Source organism: Silurus meridionalis, chromosome 10 (assembly GCF_014805685.1).
Source record: "Silurus meridionalis isolate SWU-2019-XX chromosome 10, ASM1480568v1, whole genome shotgun sequence".
Lineage (NCBI taxonomy): Eukaryota > Metazoa > Chordata > Actinopteri > Siluriformes > Siluridae > Silurus > Silurus meridionalis.
In genome coordinates this window covers 6,065,524-6,082,188 of record NC_060893.1, presented here as the reverse complement: position 1 = coordinate 6,082,188, position 16,665 = coordinate 6,065,524, and the positions used below count along the sequence as shown (strand labels likewise).

General features: G+C 35.8%; 2 protein-coding genes across 2 annotated transcripts; both read right to left on the bottom strand.

Moving 5' to 3' along the window:
• Positions 1–251: 251 nt before the first annotated feature.
• gnb5a (guanine nucleotide binding protein (G protein), beta 5a) lies at positions 252–12,854 on the bottom strand. The gene is made up of 11 exons (XM_046860233.1): positions 12,346–12,854; positions 7,292–7,428; positions 6,991–7,032; positions 6,171–6,247; positions 5,867–5,999; positions 4,422–4,565; positions 4,205–4,296; positions 4,001–4,049; positions 3,139–3,235; positions 1,924–2,090; positions 252–1,310 (listed from the first exon to the last, which is right to left on the bottom strand). Exons 1-11 carry the CDS (start codon positions 12,455–12,457, stop codon positions 1,299–1,301), a joined length of 1,062 nt encoding a protein of 353 aa, XP_046716189.1. The 5' UTR covers positions 12,458–12,854; the 3' UTR covers positions 252–1,298.
• Positions 12,855–15,083: 2,229 nt separating this feature from the next.
• LOC124392603 (unconventional myosin-Vc-like) lies at positions 15,084–16,434 on the bottom strand. Its single transcript, XM_046859750.1, has 4 exons — positions 16,272–16,434; positions 15,650–15,824; positions 15,477–15,557; positions 15,084–15,343 (listed from the first exon to the last, which is right to left on the bottom strand). Exons 1-4 carry the CDS (start codon positions 16,406–16,408, stop codon positions 15,191–15,193), a joined length of 546 nt encoding a protein of 181 aa, XP_046715706.1. The 5' UTR covers positions 16,409–16,434; the 3' UTR covers positions 15,084–15,190.
• Positions 16,435–16,665: the final 231 nt, after the last annotated feature.

Genomic DNA, 16,665 nt, shown 5'->3' with positions numbered 1-16,665 from the left:
ATGGCCTTAATTCCAATTGGACCAAAAGGTAATTCATGCATTGCCTTAAAATGCCTTAAAATATGATCATATAAATGTTGTCCTTTACATATAGAAGTTCAAGACCTTAAGCATGTTGTTGTCAAGAAAACTCAGACAAGTTAAACATCCACATACTGTTCATCATATACAGTATGTTCCTTCATGTGACATGAGATATTACAAATCACACAATGGATTCAAAAAATGCCAAGACACATAACCTTTCTCGATATGTAAAACCCATTTATTTCTCTTTCATGATGACACTATTATTATTGTGGACAAATATTATATATACATTTCGCTACAGTTAGTAACTGTTCCTATAGTGCAATTATTACTTCAGACCGATATACAGTATGTCAAAGAGCACATGATAACTGAGTAGGGATTGTTTGCATATTAGATGAACGATCTGCACTGAAAAAAAAACAAAAAAAAAACAACTCTGCCCTTCCAACTGGCTGCTTTGCTATTTCAGACTAGAATTGAAAATTGTAAATGAGCACACAAGCCTCCTACAAATAGCTGCACAGCGGTAAGTGAAGTTCGTCTCACCATCTGTGTTCGAAAGACATTATCACAAGACAGAGATACATTTGCAATTAAGATATGCTTAATGACCTATAGTGTATATCATTAATATTTTTTGCCTAGACATTACAAAATGGCCAGTTACAGAGTTACGTGTTATAAGTATTGAGTTGATAGATATGAAGTGTGTAGGTAAAGCTAAAAACTAATACTTTCTTGTATTACATTGCCTTTTTTAATATGATCCATCAGTCTATTTACGTTCATTACAAAACCAGGTCACTAACCCTTTAAATTGTAAATCTAAAACAAATGTCTTACAATCGATTCTATTTATATAATGATTTATTCTATTCTCAGACTTTAATTTGTCGTTTCCAGGTGCCATATAAACACAGAGAAGTAGTGTGAAATGAAATCCCCTCAACGGCATGCACTTTATGTATTAGCAAGAAGAATTTACTTTTGATAAATAACCTATAATATGTGATTTCCGACACAGCTAGTGTTTCTGGACGAATTTTGGTCCTATATTTATCAAAAAAAAAACAAAAAAACAATTAAACAAACCCAAAAGAAACAACATTGTGCTCTTGTCTGTCTAGACTACCGTCTGTCTTCAACCCTGTTCTACTCTTCTGTGCATTTCTTATAAATCCAACACGAAGTTAATAATTGTTTAACTGAATGTTTCTGTCGATGTCAATGCCAGAGAGAACCAAGCAGCCAACGCAAGCTGCTGTTCAAGCCCAGACCTGCAAAGACAAACCAAAATTGTTAATTGGTTGATGTCTGATGTGGTTCACATTTTATTATATTAAAAATCAAAACAGAATTTTGCAAGAAAGGTTACTTATGTTGTAGCAATGCAGTGTGAATGTTTGTAGGGTGGTGGCGTGGTTGAATGATGGTTTGTGAATGGAGTTAGTTTATTAATTAGTGCTTTTTTTTGCAGTGAGCAAAGGAGTGGATTAGAAGAGGAAGGAAAATCAGAGCAATGGGAGAAAGAGAGAGAGAGCAAAAGCTGAATATACATATATATATATATAAGTGAACGTGGAAGTGAAAGTTTTGATGAAACCTGTCACCAGCCTTTCATTTCCTCTTCCCTAAGCAAGCAAGATCACGACAGTGTTCTTTAAACTTTAATCAAAAACTAACTTTCGAAACAACTGCAATGAGAAAATGTAAAATTCTTGAAACGTGGTAATAACTCAACTATGTTCTACATTGCAAAAAAAGGGTATTTTCCTTTGACTATTCCACTTTATAAAGATGCACAAGATTATTCACTTTCAGTTCAATTTTAAATAATAATAAAACAAAATACAAAAACAACAGTTATGCATGTATTAATTGCTTGTTCACCCGTAAAGTGTGGTCCCAGGACCCCGAGCAGAACGCCGTCCCGTCAGGAGAGACTCGGAGAGTGCTGACTCTGTTCTCATGTCCGAATAAAATAGATACACGGGTCCCCTTTAGAACGTCCCACACGTTGATGGTGTAGTCGTTGTAGCCACCAAATAGTAGTCTGCCTGCAAGACGCAGAAAACCAAAATCCAAAAATTTAGTTTTGGTACCTATTTAAAATAATCATGACTTTAATAATCAAACTTTTCATTTGACGCCATTCTTTTTATTTTTTTTTATGTCAAGAATATAAAAATATTTCCATATCATACTTATTCATTATCAAAGCTGATATGTGTGTTTAATCTTTAAGTCAGGCACCGAAATCCTTTTTTAATTATTTTTTATTAGGGCCACATCATTTTTATTTGAGGGGGCGGGTCGGTCTGTAAAACAAAATTTCAATACATAGTGGAGATTTTATTATAATTTTGAATGTATTTATTATGCCTCCTAATGTTGGATAAGTTTATTATTTTGGTTTGCACTGTACAGACAAATTATCATTCGTTTTCCAAAGATAAATCGCATATTTAAAGAACATTATTACTATCATTTTTTAAAAATTTTATATTCATTGCTATTGAAATTAAAACATTTAAATACTTATGCATATGCATATGCAGGTAAATTTAACAAATAATTAGGCTGTGTTGATAACTAGAGGTCAACCTATAAGTGGATTTTACTTTTACCGAGAGCTTGGTTGGATTGTACTTGCCGATAACGATTAATCAACCGGAAAAAAAACAAATATAACACTCCATGTAAAATAGTACTGAATTTTATTACAAACATAAAAAAAAAAACCAGTTCTAAATCATAAAAATGTGCTAAAAGAAATAAATAGGAATATATTCATTAATAAATATAACTGTATAATTATAAATAATAAATATAATGTGCTCTCCGTTCAGCGTGCAATCTCGCGTGTTAAAACAAACAGCATGTGGTGTCAGTGATTCGCCTCTAGAGGCTGCTCTCGTAATGACAGCGAACCAATAGACGGAAAAACTATTGGTATGGATTTGCTGGATTACTATCAGTGCTTCGACCTCTTTTTTTAACTTAGGGAATCTTTCCTTCGATAGCCAAACTTTTTTAGCAAAAACAGATTTGATATGAGTAAACTCTTGTGAACATGTTTCTTTGCCATGGATTCAGAGCACTTACCACTGAGAGAGAAGTCTACACTGGAAGCTCCGAATATGATGCTTTCCTTGGAATAAATTGCCACCTCTCTATCAGCCCTCAAGTCATACAGACGGCACTAAGGAAACAAATCGTTAGACTGATCAGACCGATACAGCTGCAAAACTATTCTTTTCTTATTGAACAAAATTTATTGGTTAATCTTTAAAATATTTACATTAATTTTATACATTTGTTTGTTACATTCAAGAGCAATTTATATACTTAAAATGTTTAACCATTTTCTGGAGATAATAACAGCAATAAGGTTCTGTTATTGCAACATGCAATATCTCTTTCTTTCTTTAATGCCTCACAAGAACTGAGATGCCTTTTAAAGGATGCTGGACCATATCTCCATGCACTTTTGTCCAACATTTTAAGCTTGTGATGCATGTGTGTGAGGACAATTGTCTTTAACACAGAACACACATTTTGTTACAATAAGGTTTAAAGTCAGATGACCAGTGCAAAATACTGAATTTGTGTTCTCACAAGTTTTTTATGTTGATTTAATGCCTATCTGGCATCACTATGTAGGTCTGTCTACAACCAGATTTCAACCTCAGGGTGAGGCAGCCAGCTTTTAGGCCACAAAACATCAACAAACAATATAATGTGAATTTCGGGTTTTTCACCATGCATGCCAGTGACCTTTATGGCCAAAAAAGGCTTGGTTAAGTTTAGGAGAGTCAGCAATTTATGTGTGTATTCACATATCACACTGTTCTGATTTTCTGATCTTCTTAGCCTTTCTTACCATTCTCCTTACCATATAAATATGATCATGCAGTAAATTTTGGCACTGAATTGATCTATATAAGAAATAAAGGAGCAAACTCACAGTAGCATCATCTGAGCCGGAGGCAAACGCGTCCCCACTCGGATAGTATCTATAGCAACAAAAAACATTATCAGCAGTGTGCACTTTTTTTACATAAAACATAAAATACCAAATCTTAATTTTCTGTTTATCTTATTGAATACTGAATTTAATAAACTGTAGCTCATATGCCAGGTAAAATGCTGTGCGAGAAGGTAAACCCACCGCACACTGTTTATATCTGACTCGTGGGTCTCGAAGGACTGGACGCACTGTCCCGAGCGCATATCCCAAACATTTGCCTTTTTATCACAACCCTGAGATATTGTTAAAAAAAATAAAAGAAATGTAAGGTCACAACACTCGGAGAGAACGACAGAGGCAGAGAGACGGAGAACAGCTAGAGTGCTGACATGATTCTGATGTATTTTGGAAAACTAACCCCAGACACAAAGGTGTTGCCGGTCTCAGAGGGAGCGAGGTCCAGGCAAAGCACATCAGCTGCATGTCCATGGAAACTCTGGAGCAGCTGCCCACTTTCCACATCCCATATTGCACATGTTCCATCACCGCTCGATGTCAGGATCTAAAATCAAGAGCCATAGTGATTAGTTACAAAGAAAAACTGTATAATAGCTCTATAATAAGGGATCCCTGTCAAATGCAGACAGTGGCATGTTCTAAGAGATGATATCCCGTATATAATATATTCAGCATGATGCTGATTTGATGCCATTTTCATTTCCATTACATTTAAAGCATTTGACAGACACCCATTTCCAGAGCAACTTACAAATATTTCATTCATACAACTGAGCAGTTGAAGGTAGTGATAGGTCGTTTTTTAAACAGTCTTCAAAGTGACTCAGAAGCAAGAGTCGTCTCAAAGATTAATTTGTTCATATTCCTCTGGTTGCGCATGAGCAAAGCATCGCAAAATCTCTGTAGGTTATGTACAGGAAACAGAATTAAGCAGTTTGTCTCTCGACTCTTCAAGTCCGATTCGTTTGCTCTTTTATCACGTGACTCCCATATGCAGTGCATTACGCAGGAAACAGACTTCCTCATGATTCCTCTGGTCCAAGTCGTTCCTTCTTTTTATCACGTGACTAGTATAAACGTTAAATAATGCAATATTGTAACAATATTTATGGCAGTCATGTGACAAAATAACTACATGTATAAGGACAGTGTGACAGAAGTGAAGTGTGCAGTAGGAACGACAGACGGGTTCAAGGTGGAGGTGGGACTGCATCAAGGATCGGCTCTGAGCCCTTTCCTGTTTGCAGTGGTGATGGACAGGTTGACAGGGTGGAGTGGGTGGAGAAGAGTGGCAGGAGTGATTTGTGATAGAAGAGTATCTGGAAGAGTGAAAGGGAAAGTTTATAAGACTGTGGTGAGACCTGCGATGTTGTATGGATTAGAGACAGTGGCATTGAGTAAAAGACAGGAGGTGGAGCTGGAGGTAGCAGAGCTGAAGATGTTGAGGTTTTCGTTGGGAGTGACAACGATGGACAGGATTAGAAATGAGTTTATTTGTGGGACAGAGCATGTAAGACGTTTTGGAGACAAAGTGAGAGAATTATAGTCAAAGTTTGTATTTGTAGATGTGTTGGGTGATCTGCTTATTAAAAATGTAACATTTTATATTATTTCAAATCAAAGGAGCAAAAAGAACTGAATGACTAAAAAAAAAAGATATTCTCATCACTAGTTGAAGGTCTTGCTCAAGGTCCCAGCAGTGGCAGCTGTGTGGTGCTGGAATTTGAACTCACCACATTTCAATTAGAAGTCCAACGCCTTAACCACTGAGCTCCCACTACCCATTACGTTTAGTGGCAAATTATAAGACAAAAAAAAAGAATGATAATTATGAAAAAGGTGGACCTGCATGTCTGAGTTGGTGAAGCTGCATGCTGACAAATAATTGGTGTGCATTGCCACGGATTTCTTCTTCGCTGCCAGGTTCTCATTTTTATCCAGGGATAGTGGGTACACAGAACACTTGTTGTCAAGACCACTGCGAAACACAAAAAGCTCAGTTAAACAGAGAGGAATCTCAGTTTCTATTTTTACATTCGCAGTTTACTGCTGGAACTCAAACCCCCTAATGTAATAAATGACAAAAAGCATTCCTTAGGAATTTTTTTATTTTTTTTGCAAAATGCCACGAAGAAGCCCAGGTCCTTACCCACACGCTACTGCACATCCAGAAGGGGCGTATGCACAGGCCATCACCCATGTGCATGGCATGGTTACTGCATGCTCCTGTAAAAAAAATACAGATCAGTTATTTTATCTTAAGCATCTGTGGCCGAACAAAAAAACTGTCCAAAATTATGTTATATTAGGAAACTGCTAAAAGATTATTTTTCTATAGAATTACATTTCCTAAAATACACTATGTAGACAAAAGTTTGTGGACACCCGAGTGTAAGATCAATGTTTGCTTTTTAAAAATCCTGTTTCACATTTATTCCCCATTTGCTGTTATGGCAACCTCCATTTTTCTCGTAAAATAATCCACAAGATTTGTTCTCATTCTGCCATAAGGGTGTTAGTAAAGTCAGGTGCTGATGTAGGTGCGGAATACATCATAATACATCATAAAGGTTTTCAGTAGGGTTGAGGTCAGTCCTCTATAGCAGGAGATCTTCCACTCCAAGCCATGCAAAGCACATCTGCATGGAGCTGGCTTTGTGCACAGGGACATTGTCATGTTAGAAAAGGTATAAATCCCTAGTTGGAGTGAAGGAAAAATTTAATCCTATCGCATCCAGATACATCCTATACAAATACATTGTGGTAACAGTTTGTGGTAACACACAAGGCACATATAAAGAAGTCAGGTGTCCCAATATCTGTGTTCATATAGTGTATAAGCAGGGAATCTTGCTTGCTGCAGATTAAAGATTATTCTTACACTTAAGATTTGAATGATTTTTATACATATTTTTAATAGCAGTCTGTCGCTAGTATTGAAAAAATGTAAACACTTGTAACTCATATACCTTGTTGGTTGTAAACGCATCCCACACAATCACCTTTCCATCCTAGAAGACAGAAAGAGTGAATAATGCATAGATTTTTGAAACAGACATGTCATGCATACACAATAACAGGCCATTTGTTTGCAGAAATGAATGAAGAATCATGGACAGCTCTCAAGTCAGGCTGCAGCTATTAACCTGCTGATAATGACACTTCCTGTGGAGCAAGAATCCTAAATGGCTTCCTGTGGGACCCTATAGTGCACTACATAGGGTGTAGAGGCCATTAAATTATACCATTAGGCAAATTTTTTTTTTGTACCTGGGATGAGCTCACAATTCTCCTCTTGTCTTTACACCAGTCCATGCAAAGCACTTTATTGCCATGTCCTTTCAGAGTTCTTTTGGTCTTCATAACAAATTGGCCGAGAGACTCCACCTTCTCTGCCACCTGGTGCACTGGGTAAGAAAGCAGGTGTGTTATAGACTATAATTTACTCTGCACTTAATAGAAGTGATCTTTAATACCTGGTGCCTAAAGAGTTTTATGTCTCACTCAAAAAACTTACTACTAAGTTTAGAAAGCTTGGGTTTCCTGTTACAGAATTGCATAGTTCTTTGTTACAGGGTTGCATTTCTTTTTACAGGATTGTGTCGACTGTGATGATTATTTTGGAACACTACCTTCAACATTATGTCAACTAAATGATTAGAAAATATTTGTAAGTAATTATTGCTTATTCATATTATGCATATTCATAGTATTGTTAAGCCTGACCAAGTAAACAACCAGCAAATATTTCTTAAATGATGGCATGGGGAAAAATCCTTTCCATTCTGTTAGAAAAAGCCCTAAATGTCCTGTTTATGGCATTACTTATGTTGTTTACTCTTCTTCTAACCAAATATATGGGTTTGAATTCATAAAACAACCATGACAAAATTGAAAAATGTTTATTTTTAAAGATATGAAAATAAATGTAATACTGAGCCTTTTGTACAGCACTGTATATATATATATATATATATATATATATATATATATATATATATATATATACAGGGAGTGCAGAATTATTAGGCAAATGAGTATTTTGACCTCATCATCCTCGTTATGCATGTTGTCTTACTCCAAGCTGTATAGGCTGGAAAGCCTACTACCAATTAAGCATATTAGGTGATGTGCATCTCTGTAATGAGAAGGGTGTGGTCTAATGACATCAACACCCTATATCAGGTGTGCATAATTATTAGGCAACTTCCTTTCCTTTGGCAAAATGGGTCAAAAGAAGGACTTGACAGGCTCAGAAAAGTCAAAAATAGTGAGATATATTGCAGAGGGATGCAGCAGTCTTAAAATAGCCAAGCTTCTGAAGCGTGATCATCGAACAATCAAGCGTTTCATTCAAAATAGTCGACAGGGTCGCAAGAAGCGTGTGGAAAACCAAGGCGCAAAATAACTGCCCGTGAACTGAGAAAAGTCAAGCGTGCAGCTGCCAAGATGCCACTTGCCACCAGTTTGGCCATATTTCAGAGCTGCAACATCACTGAGTGCCCAAAAGCACAAGGTGTGCAATACTCAGAGACATGGCCAAGGTAAGAAAGGCAGAAAGTCGACCACCACTGAACAAGACACACAAGCTGAAACGTCAAGACTGGGCCAAGAAATATCTCAAGACTGATTTTTCTAAGGTTTTATGGACTGATGAAATGAGAGTGAGTCTTGATGGGCCAGATGGATGGGCCCGTGGCTGGATTGGTAAAGGGCAGAGAGCTCCAGTCCGACTCAGACGCCAGCAAGGTGGAGGTGGAGTACTGGTTTGGGCTGGTATCATCAAAGATGAGCTTGTGGGGCCTTTTCGGGTTGAGGATGGAGTCAAGCTGAACTCCCAGTCCTACTGCCAGTTTCTGGAAGACACCTTCTTCAAGCAGTGGTACAGGAAGAAGTCTGCATCCTTCAAGAAAAACATGATTTTCATGCAGGACAATGCTCCATCACACACGCCCAAGTACTCCACAGCGTGGCTGGCAAGAAAGGGTATAAAAGAAGAAAATCTAATGATATGGCCTCCTTGTTCACCTGATCTGAACCCCATTGAGAACCTGTGGTCCATCATCAAATGTGCGATTTACAAGGAGGGAAAACAGTACACCTCTCTGAACAGTGTCTGGGAGGCTGTGGTTGCTGCTGCACGCAATGTTGATGGTGAACAGATCAAAACACTGACAGAATCCATGGATGGCAGGCTTTTGAGTGTCCTTGCAAAGAAAGGTGGCTATATTGGTCACTGATTTGTTTTTGTTTGGTTTTGAATGTCAGAAATGTATATTTGTGAATGTTGAGATGTTATATTGGTTTCACTGGTAAAAATAAATAATTGAAATGGGTATGAATTTGTTTTTGTTGTTGCCTAATAATTATGCACAGTAATAGTCACCTGCACACACAGATATCCCCTAAAATAGCTAAAACTAAAACTACTTCCAAAAATATTCAGCTTTGATATTAATGAGTTTTTTGTGTTCATTGAGAACATGGTTGTTGTTCAAATTAAATCCTCAAATAAAATTAATCCTCAAAAATACAACTTGCCTAATAATTCTGCACTCCTGTATATATATATATATATATATATATATATATTACAAACAATGTGTATTTTGCATTATAATACTATAATAAAACAGGTTATTTTGTATTTATTTGAAGCTTTTATTGCTATCATTTTGCTCATTTTAAGCATAGCCAATACATAATAAATCTTTCTATCTATCTATCTATCTATCTATCTATCTATCTATCTATCTATCTATCTATCTATCTATCTATCTATCTATCTATCTATCTATCTATCAATCTATCAATCTATCTATCTGACAAAATTGAAAAATGTGGAAATGTAGAATGTCATCCAAGATCAACACACAGCTTCAAAAACGTTTCATGTTAAAATCAGAAAATCTTAACAGATCCCTCATTTATTGTATCACTGCATACTGCAGTAACAACCACACTATAGAATTGAACTAGTAGCACTAGTAGTACAGATTTAGCTGCACTGTGCCAAAAGTGGTATTATGTAATACCTCCTTATGTACAGTACTAGATATGTTATTACAACTTGCTTGTGCTAACACCTTAACAATATATTGAATATGGTCACATGTATTTATTTCCATATATAATATTAAAATAAACCAAAAATAAGATTATTAAACCTGTTTCAAGCTATTTGTACATATTTCAAGCTTTTATTGTGAGATAATTTTTGCAACATGCAGAACCAATAACATTCGAATTGTTTAAGCTCAAAATGTGTAATAAAATAAATATAAAATCCAGACAAAAGGTCTAATGATTTATTTATATATATATATATATATATATATATATATATATATATATATATATATATATATATATATATATATATATATAATATTTATTATTTATTATATTAGATGTAGCATCCTTTTTTCTGGATATTATTTTATTTTTATTTTTATTTTAGATCGTGCAAGATGGTGTATTAGCAATATTTCGAATATGGTCATATGTATGTACTTCCTTTTATATTATTATAATAAACCAAAAATAGGAATTAATAAACCTGTTTCAAGCCATTTGTACTTGTTCCAATCTTTTATTGTCATAATTTTCTCCTGCACACACAGATATCCCCTAAAATAGCTAAAACTAAAACTACTTCCAAAAATATTCAGCTTTGATATTAATGAGTTTTTGTGTTCATTGAGAACATGGTTGTTGTTCAAATTAAATCCTCAAATAAAATTAATCCTCAAAAATACAACTTGCCTAATAATTCTGCACTCCTGTATATATATATATATATATATATATATATATTACAAACAATGTGTATTTTGCATTATAATACTATAATAAAACAGGTTATTTTGTATTTATTTGAAGCTTTTATTGCTATCATTTTGCTCATTTTAAGCATAGCCAATACATAATAAATCTTTCTATCTATCTATCTATCTATCTATCTATCTATCTATCTATCTATCTATCTATCTATCTATCTATCTATCTATCTATCTATCTATCTATCAATCTATCAATCTATCTATCTGACAAAATTGAAAAATGTGGAAATGTAGAATGTCATCCAAGATCAACACACAGCTTCAAAAACGTTTCATGTTAAAATCAGAAATCTTCATTTATTGTATCACTGCATACTGCAGTAACAACCACACTATAGAATTGAACTAGTAGCACTAGTAGTACAGATTTAGCTGCACTGTGCCAAAAGTGGTATTATGTAATACCTCCTTATGTACAGTACTAGATATGTTATTACAACTTGCTTGTGCTAACACCTTAACAATATATTGAATATGGACACATGTATTTATTTCCATATATAATATTAAAATAAACCAAAATAAGATTATTAAACCTGTTTCAAGCTATTTGTACATATTTCAAGCTTTTATTGTGAGATAATTTTTGCAACATGCAGAACCAATAACATTCGAATTGTTTAAGCTCAAAATGTGTAATAAAATAAATATAAAATCCAGACAAAAAGGTCTAATGATTTATTTATATATATATATATATATATATATATATATATATATATATATATATATATATATATATATATATATATATATATATATATTTATTATTTATTATATTAGATGTAGCATCCTTTTTTCTGGATATTATTTTTATTTTTATTTTTATTTTAGATCGTGCAAGATGGTGTATTAGCAATATTTCGAATATGGTCATATGTATGTACTTCCTTTTATATTATTATAATAAACCAAAAATAGGAATTAATAAACCTGTTTCAAGCCATTTGTACTTGTTCCAATCTTTTATTGTCATAATTTTTCTCCTTTCAAGCAGAAATATTTAACATAAGAAACCTACAAGCTTGTTGAAATGTGTAATAATATCCAAAAAAAAAAAAAGGTCTAATGATCTTATATATAGTTAACTTAATGATTATAATTTTTTTAGAATCAGATCATGTACTTATTATATTGGGGCAAAAAAAAAAAAAAAAAAGATGCTCCCTGATTATTTATAATGTTTAATAATGCAGTACCACACTATAGATAGAACTTACAGTAACCAGTAGGACCAGTATTACTGTATATATCTTATTGCCATATATTATATATTACCTCCTGCCATTATGAACAGTCCTAGGCGCGTTATTACATGTAGATGGTGCTCAGTGTACTGTAAACAGGCGCTATAAATAACCCACTGTGGAAATATGATTTTTTGCACATATTATTATAGAAAACAAAAGAGGAAAAAACATCCCTACATAAACTAGTGGATCTGTGGGATGTTATGAAGTCTAGTTTATATCTGATACTCACACTCCACATCATGCAGCTTGGCCCTCTCCTCCTCGAGCTTCGTCTTCAGCGTCTCCGACTCGGATTTCAGCTTCGCTATGGTCTCACTCGGCTGCACTTCCTGGGCAGCCATCTTTTTAAATTGGCTGAATAAAATGCTTACCTGATCAATGCACGTGAAGAATAACAATATGATGCTGAATATGTGGTATTATTTCCCGAACACAGCTGATGAAGAAGACTTCTGGAGAGACTGGATGTCAGTGAGAGATATACAGAGAAAGCGCGAGATGAGGATGCAGCTGATGACGTCACAAGAAGGATGCCCTGTTTCCAGCATCCTGTGTAAGCGCTCAGGATAAATCATTAGACCCCTACTGGACTAGAGCAGTGAAAAGAGCAGCACTTCCTTCACAAACCATGACTCCTGGATTCACGTGATGAAGATGAATAGGTGTGTTTTAGAGGTTATATACTCTACTCATGTTCCCTTCCCCAACGTGTGACCCCCCCCAAAAAGATGATGAATATTTATGGGTTGCTATAAGGGGCAGGTAGGCTTTCATACAGGGGTTCATACAGAGGGACAACATAATGATGTCTAGTGATGTGCAATTAATATTACACCAAATATGTAATACACTTAGTGTCTTAACACTTTATTGAGGTTCCCAATGGTTCAAGCAATATATAATACACAATTCAATAGAAGATGTATGAATAAAATACACTATAGAAAGCAGTGGTGGACCTAAGCTCTATTAAAAGTTGCATGTTTTAATATAACGTAGCTGTGTCCATGAATATGCATTAAATTATTTCCAACAGTCTCTTCATTTTATAGTGTTTCTGTCATTTGCACTGCTCCAAGAAGCATCTATTTACCTTGGAGTTTCTAATTAGATTTCACTCGTCACATGACTTGTTGCCGGAGTCAAAGGTATCTGCATCGAAGGACTTCAATGTGAACACTGCAAGGCTTAAAGCTCTTGTTTAGGATAAACAGATTGCATGCTGGAGTCACTGAGGCCCTCTAGAAGGCGCCCGATCACGTAGGCATTTTCACATCTTTCGATCGGGCGGTTAAGAGAGCGCACTTGTCAGAGCTCACGAAACACATGACTAGATTTTTCATGACCTGTTTTAACTTTTTTTATTTTCTGTAGTGAAAAACCAGATCATTTGTCTTCATTTGAAATCCACAAGAAAACCTTAATGCATGAAAAACGCACAAAAAACTCTCATTTTATGAGTTTAATATTGATGCTTCTGCTAGGGATAATGTACAGATGCATTGCACTTTATGAATTGTGTTAATTGGGTTTCTTGGTTTAGTAACGGCATTCGTTCTCGCCGCATGAGATACTTGTCGTTAATGCCGTGCTTCGTTATACCACGTATCTATATAATATTAATGTTTTTTATAACTGTGGTGTCATAATGACTGTATTAAGAGGTGGTATGATTCAGGAAGGACACTATTTTAGTCCTAGGTGTGAAACAAACAGGCCGACATTAAAATATTGAATACACTTACACACTGGGGAAGTAGTAGCTGAGTGGTTAAGGCTCTGGGTTACTGAAGAGAAGGTCAGGGGGTTCAATCCCCATTATTGCTAAATTGCTAATCTGGGTCCTTGAGCAAGTCTGTTAACCCTCTGTGCTCCAGTGGCGTAGTATCATGGTGAATCCTGTGCTCTGACCCCAGCTTCAAGCTACAAGCTGCGATATGTGAAGAAAGATTTTTACTGTGCTGTAATGTACATTTGACAAGTAAAAAGCCTCATTCATTTTTTTTTTAGTGTCCAACACTTTACTGTGGTTCACAATGGTTCAAGTGAATACATGATACACAATACATTAGAAGAAGTATGAATACACTATATAAAGTATGTGTGGACACTGTAGCAGTACAATTTCCCTTTTATGCAAATAGGCTCAAACCTGTTTAAAAAATGTTTCTACATCACAGTGAAGGTTCTTGTCTGAGTGGTATCTTCAACAAGCGCAGATTGATGTGATAGTTAGGTGTCCACATACTTTTGGCAATATATTTGGCATTTTGTTCATTTATGAGCAATTGCTGCAAATGTTTGATAAAAATACTATTATGCATATTCATAGTGTACTTTTGTGAACAAAAGTATTGGGACACCTGACTTTTCCAGCTATATGTGGTTTTCTCCCAAACTTTTATCGTGAAGCTGAAGGCACACAATTTGTAGGATGTTCCAAAGGATGTTGGAGCATGAAATTTTTCCTTCGCTTAAACTAGGAGACCCAAACCTGTTCCAGCATGACAATGCCTCTGTGCACAAAGGAAACTCCATGAAGATATGCTTTACATTGGTTGGAGTAGAAGCTCTCCTTCTATAGTGCTCTGACCTCAACCCTACTGAACACCTTTGGGATGAATGTGAACGCTAACTGGCTTCCTCACCTCACCTACATCAGTACCTGACTTTAATAACACCCTTGTGTCTTTACAAATCTCCAAAAGCACACTCCAAAATCTAGTAGAACATCTTCCCAGAAGAGTTACAAATTGGCAGTAACTGTGGAATGTGATGCTTAAAAAGCACATACCATACATATGACCATGTCGGCAAACCTTTGGCAATATAGTGTGTGTGTGTGTTTTATATATATATATATATATATATATATATATATATATATATATATATATATATATATATATATATATATATATATATATATATATATATATATATATATTCATTCATGTACAAAATGAAATGCCCAAAATTTTATTGTGCGATTCATAAAAAGGAATTATTTCCTAAAAAGCATGTTAAAGCAAATGCTATTATCCAGTGATGAAGAAGCAGTCCAAGGTCAGGGCTCATATGAGAGTGACAAAGCTCAGGTGAAGGCTGTTGGGCACCTGCAGGAGCTCCAGTGCTTGTGTGGATGAACAGAAAGGAAAAGTAACCTGGAAGCGGTACTGTGCGTCCATCATCAGTTGAGCTGAGCCCTCACGCTCCTGAAGCAGTGCCTATTACAAAGCAGAACCCCAGTCCTGATTATCATGAATTCTACTTTGAACTTTGAACAAAATGAAACCATGTTGCGGGAAAAAAAAAAAAACCCATGAACGATACATGATCAGTCGTACAGTCCAAACTTGCCTGAACTTTCCGCACAAAAGACGGCGCAACTCGTTTTTCGAAGTCGTCGATAGGAGTGTACGAGTTGAGGATCTTCACAATCTGAAAAGGCACGGTCAGAAAAAAAAATTGAGTACGTGTGAGCACACTGAAAATGGCACGAGAAAGGAGGAATGTGAGGACATCTGTTACACCTGAACTGGTGAGAGCTCGTGGCATCTCTGCTGGATCTCAGCTGCATCGTCGTCCGTGGTTTTGTTCACCTGCAGGAGCCATGCAGCCTGGGACAGCGGCCCTAGAGTCTCCATAATATTGTAGCCCTGAAGGCCTTTATCCCTCAGCCACTCTTCCAGGTAACTGATATTACACCTGTTAGGGGGTGGAGATGGTTCTAAAGTTAAAATAGGTAGTTCTCGAGTTTCGACGTGCGATTTTTTCGATACAAATGAATTAAAATATACAAATTTTACAAAATCATACAGATCACTGTTCTTTAAGACTCCTGGGTAAGCTAGGCCACGTCTCTATATACACATCTTCATCGTAAGTCTAGAACTACCTGTATATGGCTTCATGAAGATCTAAAAGCAGTTTAGGTCAAAATGGCATCTGAACACTATCCCACAGAGGCACTGCATAATAAACAGGTATTGTCTAATTGTAGTGAAATAAATGAAATTATCAAGAAAAATCAAGAAAACATACTAATAGTTAATATTCCCTTCTCTTTTTCTGTATTCTGTAATGTCAGCAGTACGAAAAATATTTCCCACAGTCGTCCCGTACAGTTCTTATCTCCTTCCCAATCCCTCTCACCTGATCTGCATGCCCTTGCGGCAGGAGCAGAGGTCCTTGCGCAGAAGGATGCTGTTGAGTGAAGTGGCTCCGATTAAGTAGAAGAGCTGGCGGAGAGCCTGACCCTGCAGCTGCGGATCCATGCCCTGCTGTGCCATACAGCTGTGGTAGTCACTCAGAAGCTGTAGGATGAATGTGAACGCTAACTGGCTTCCTCACCTCACCTACATCAGTACCTGACTTTAATAACACCCTTGTGTCTTTACAAATCTCCAAAAGCACACTCCAAAATCTAGTAGAACATCTTCCCAGAAGAGTTACAAATTGGCAGTAACTGTGGAATGTGATGCTTAAAAGCACATACCATACATATGACCATGTCGGCAAACCTTTGGCAATATAGTGTGTGTGTGTG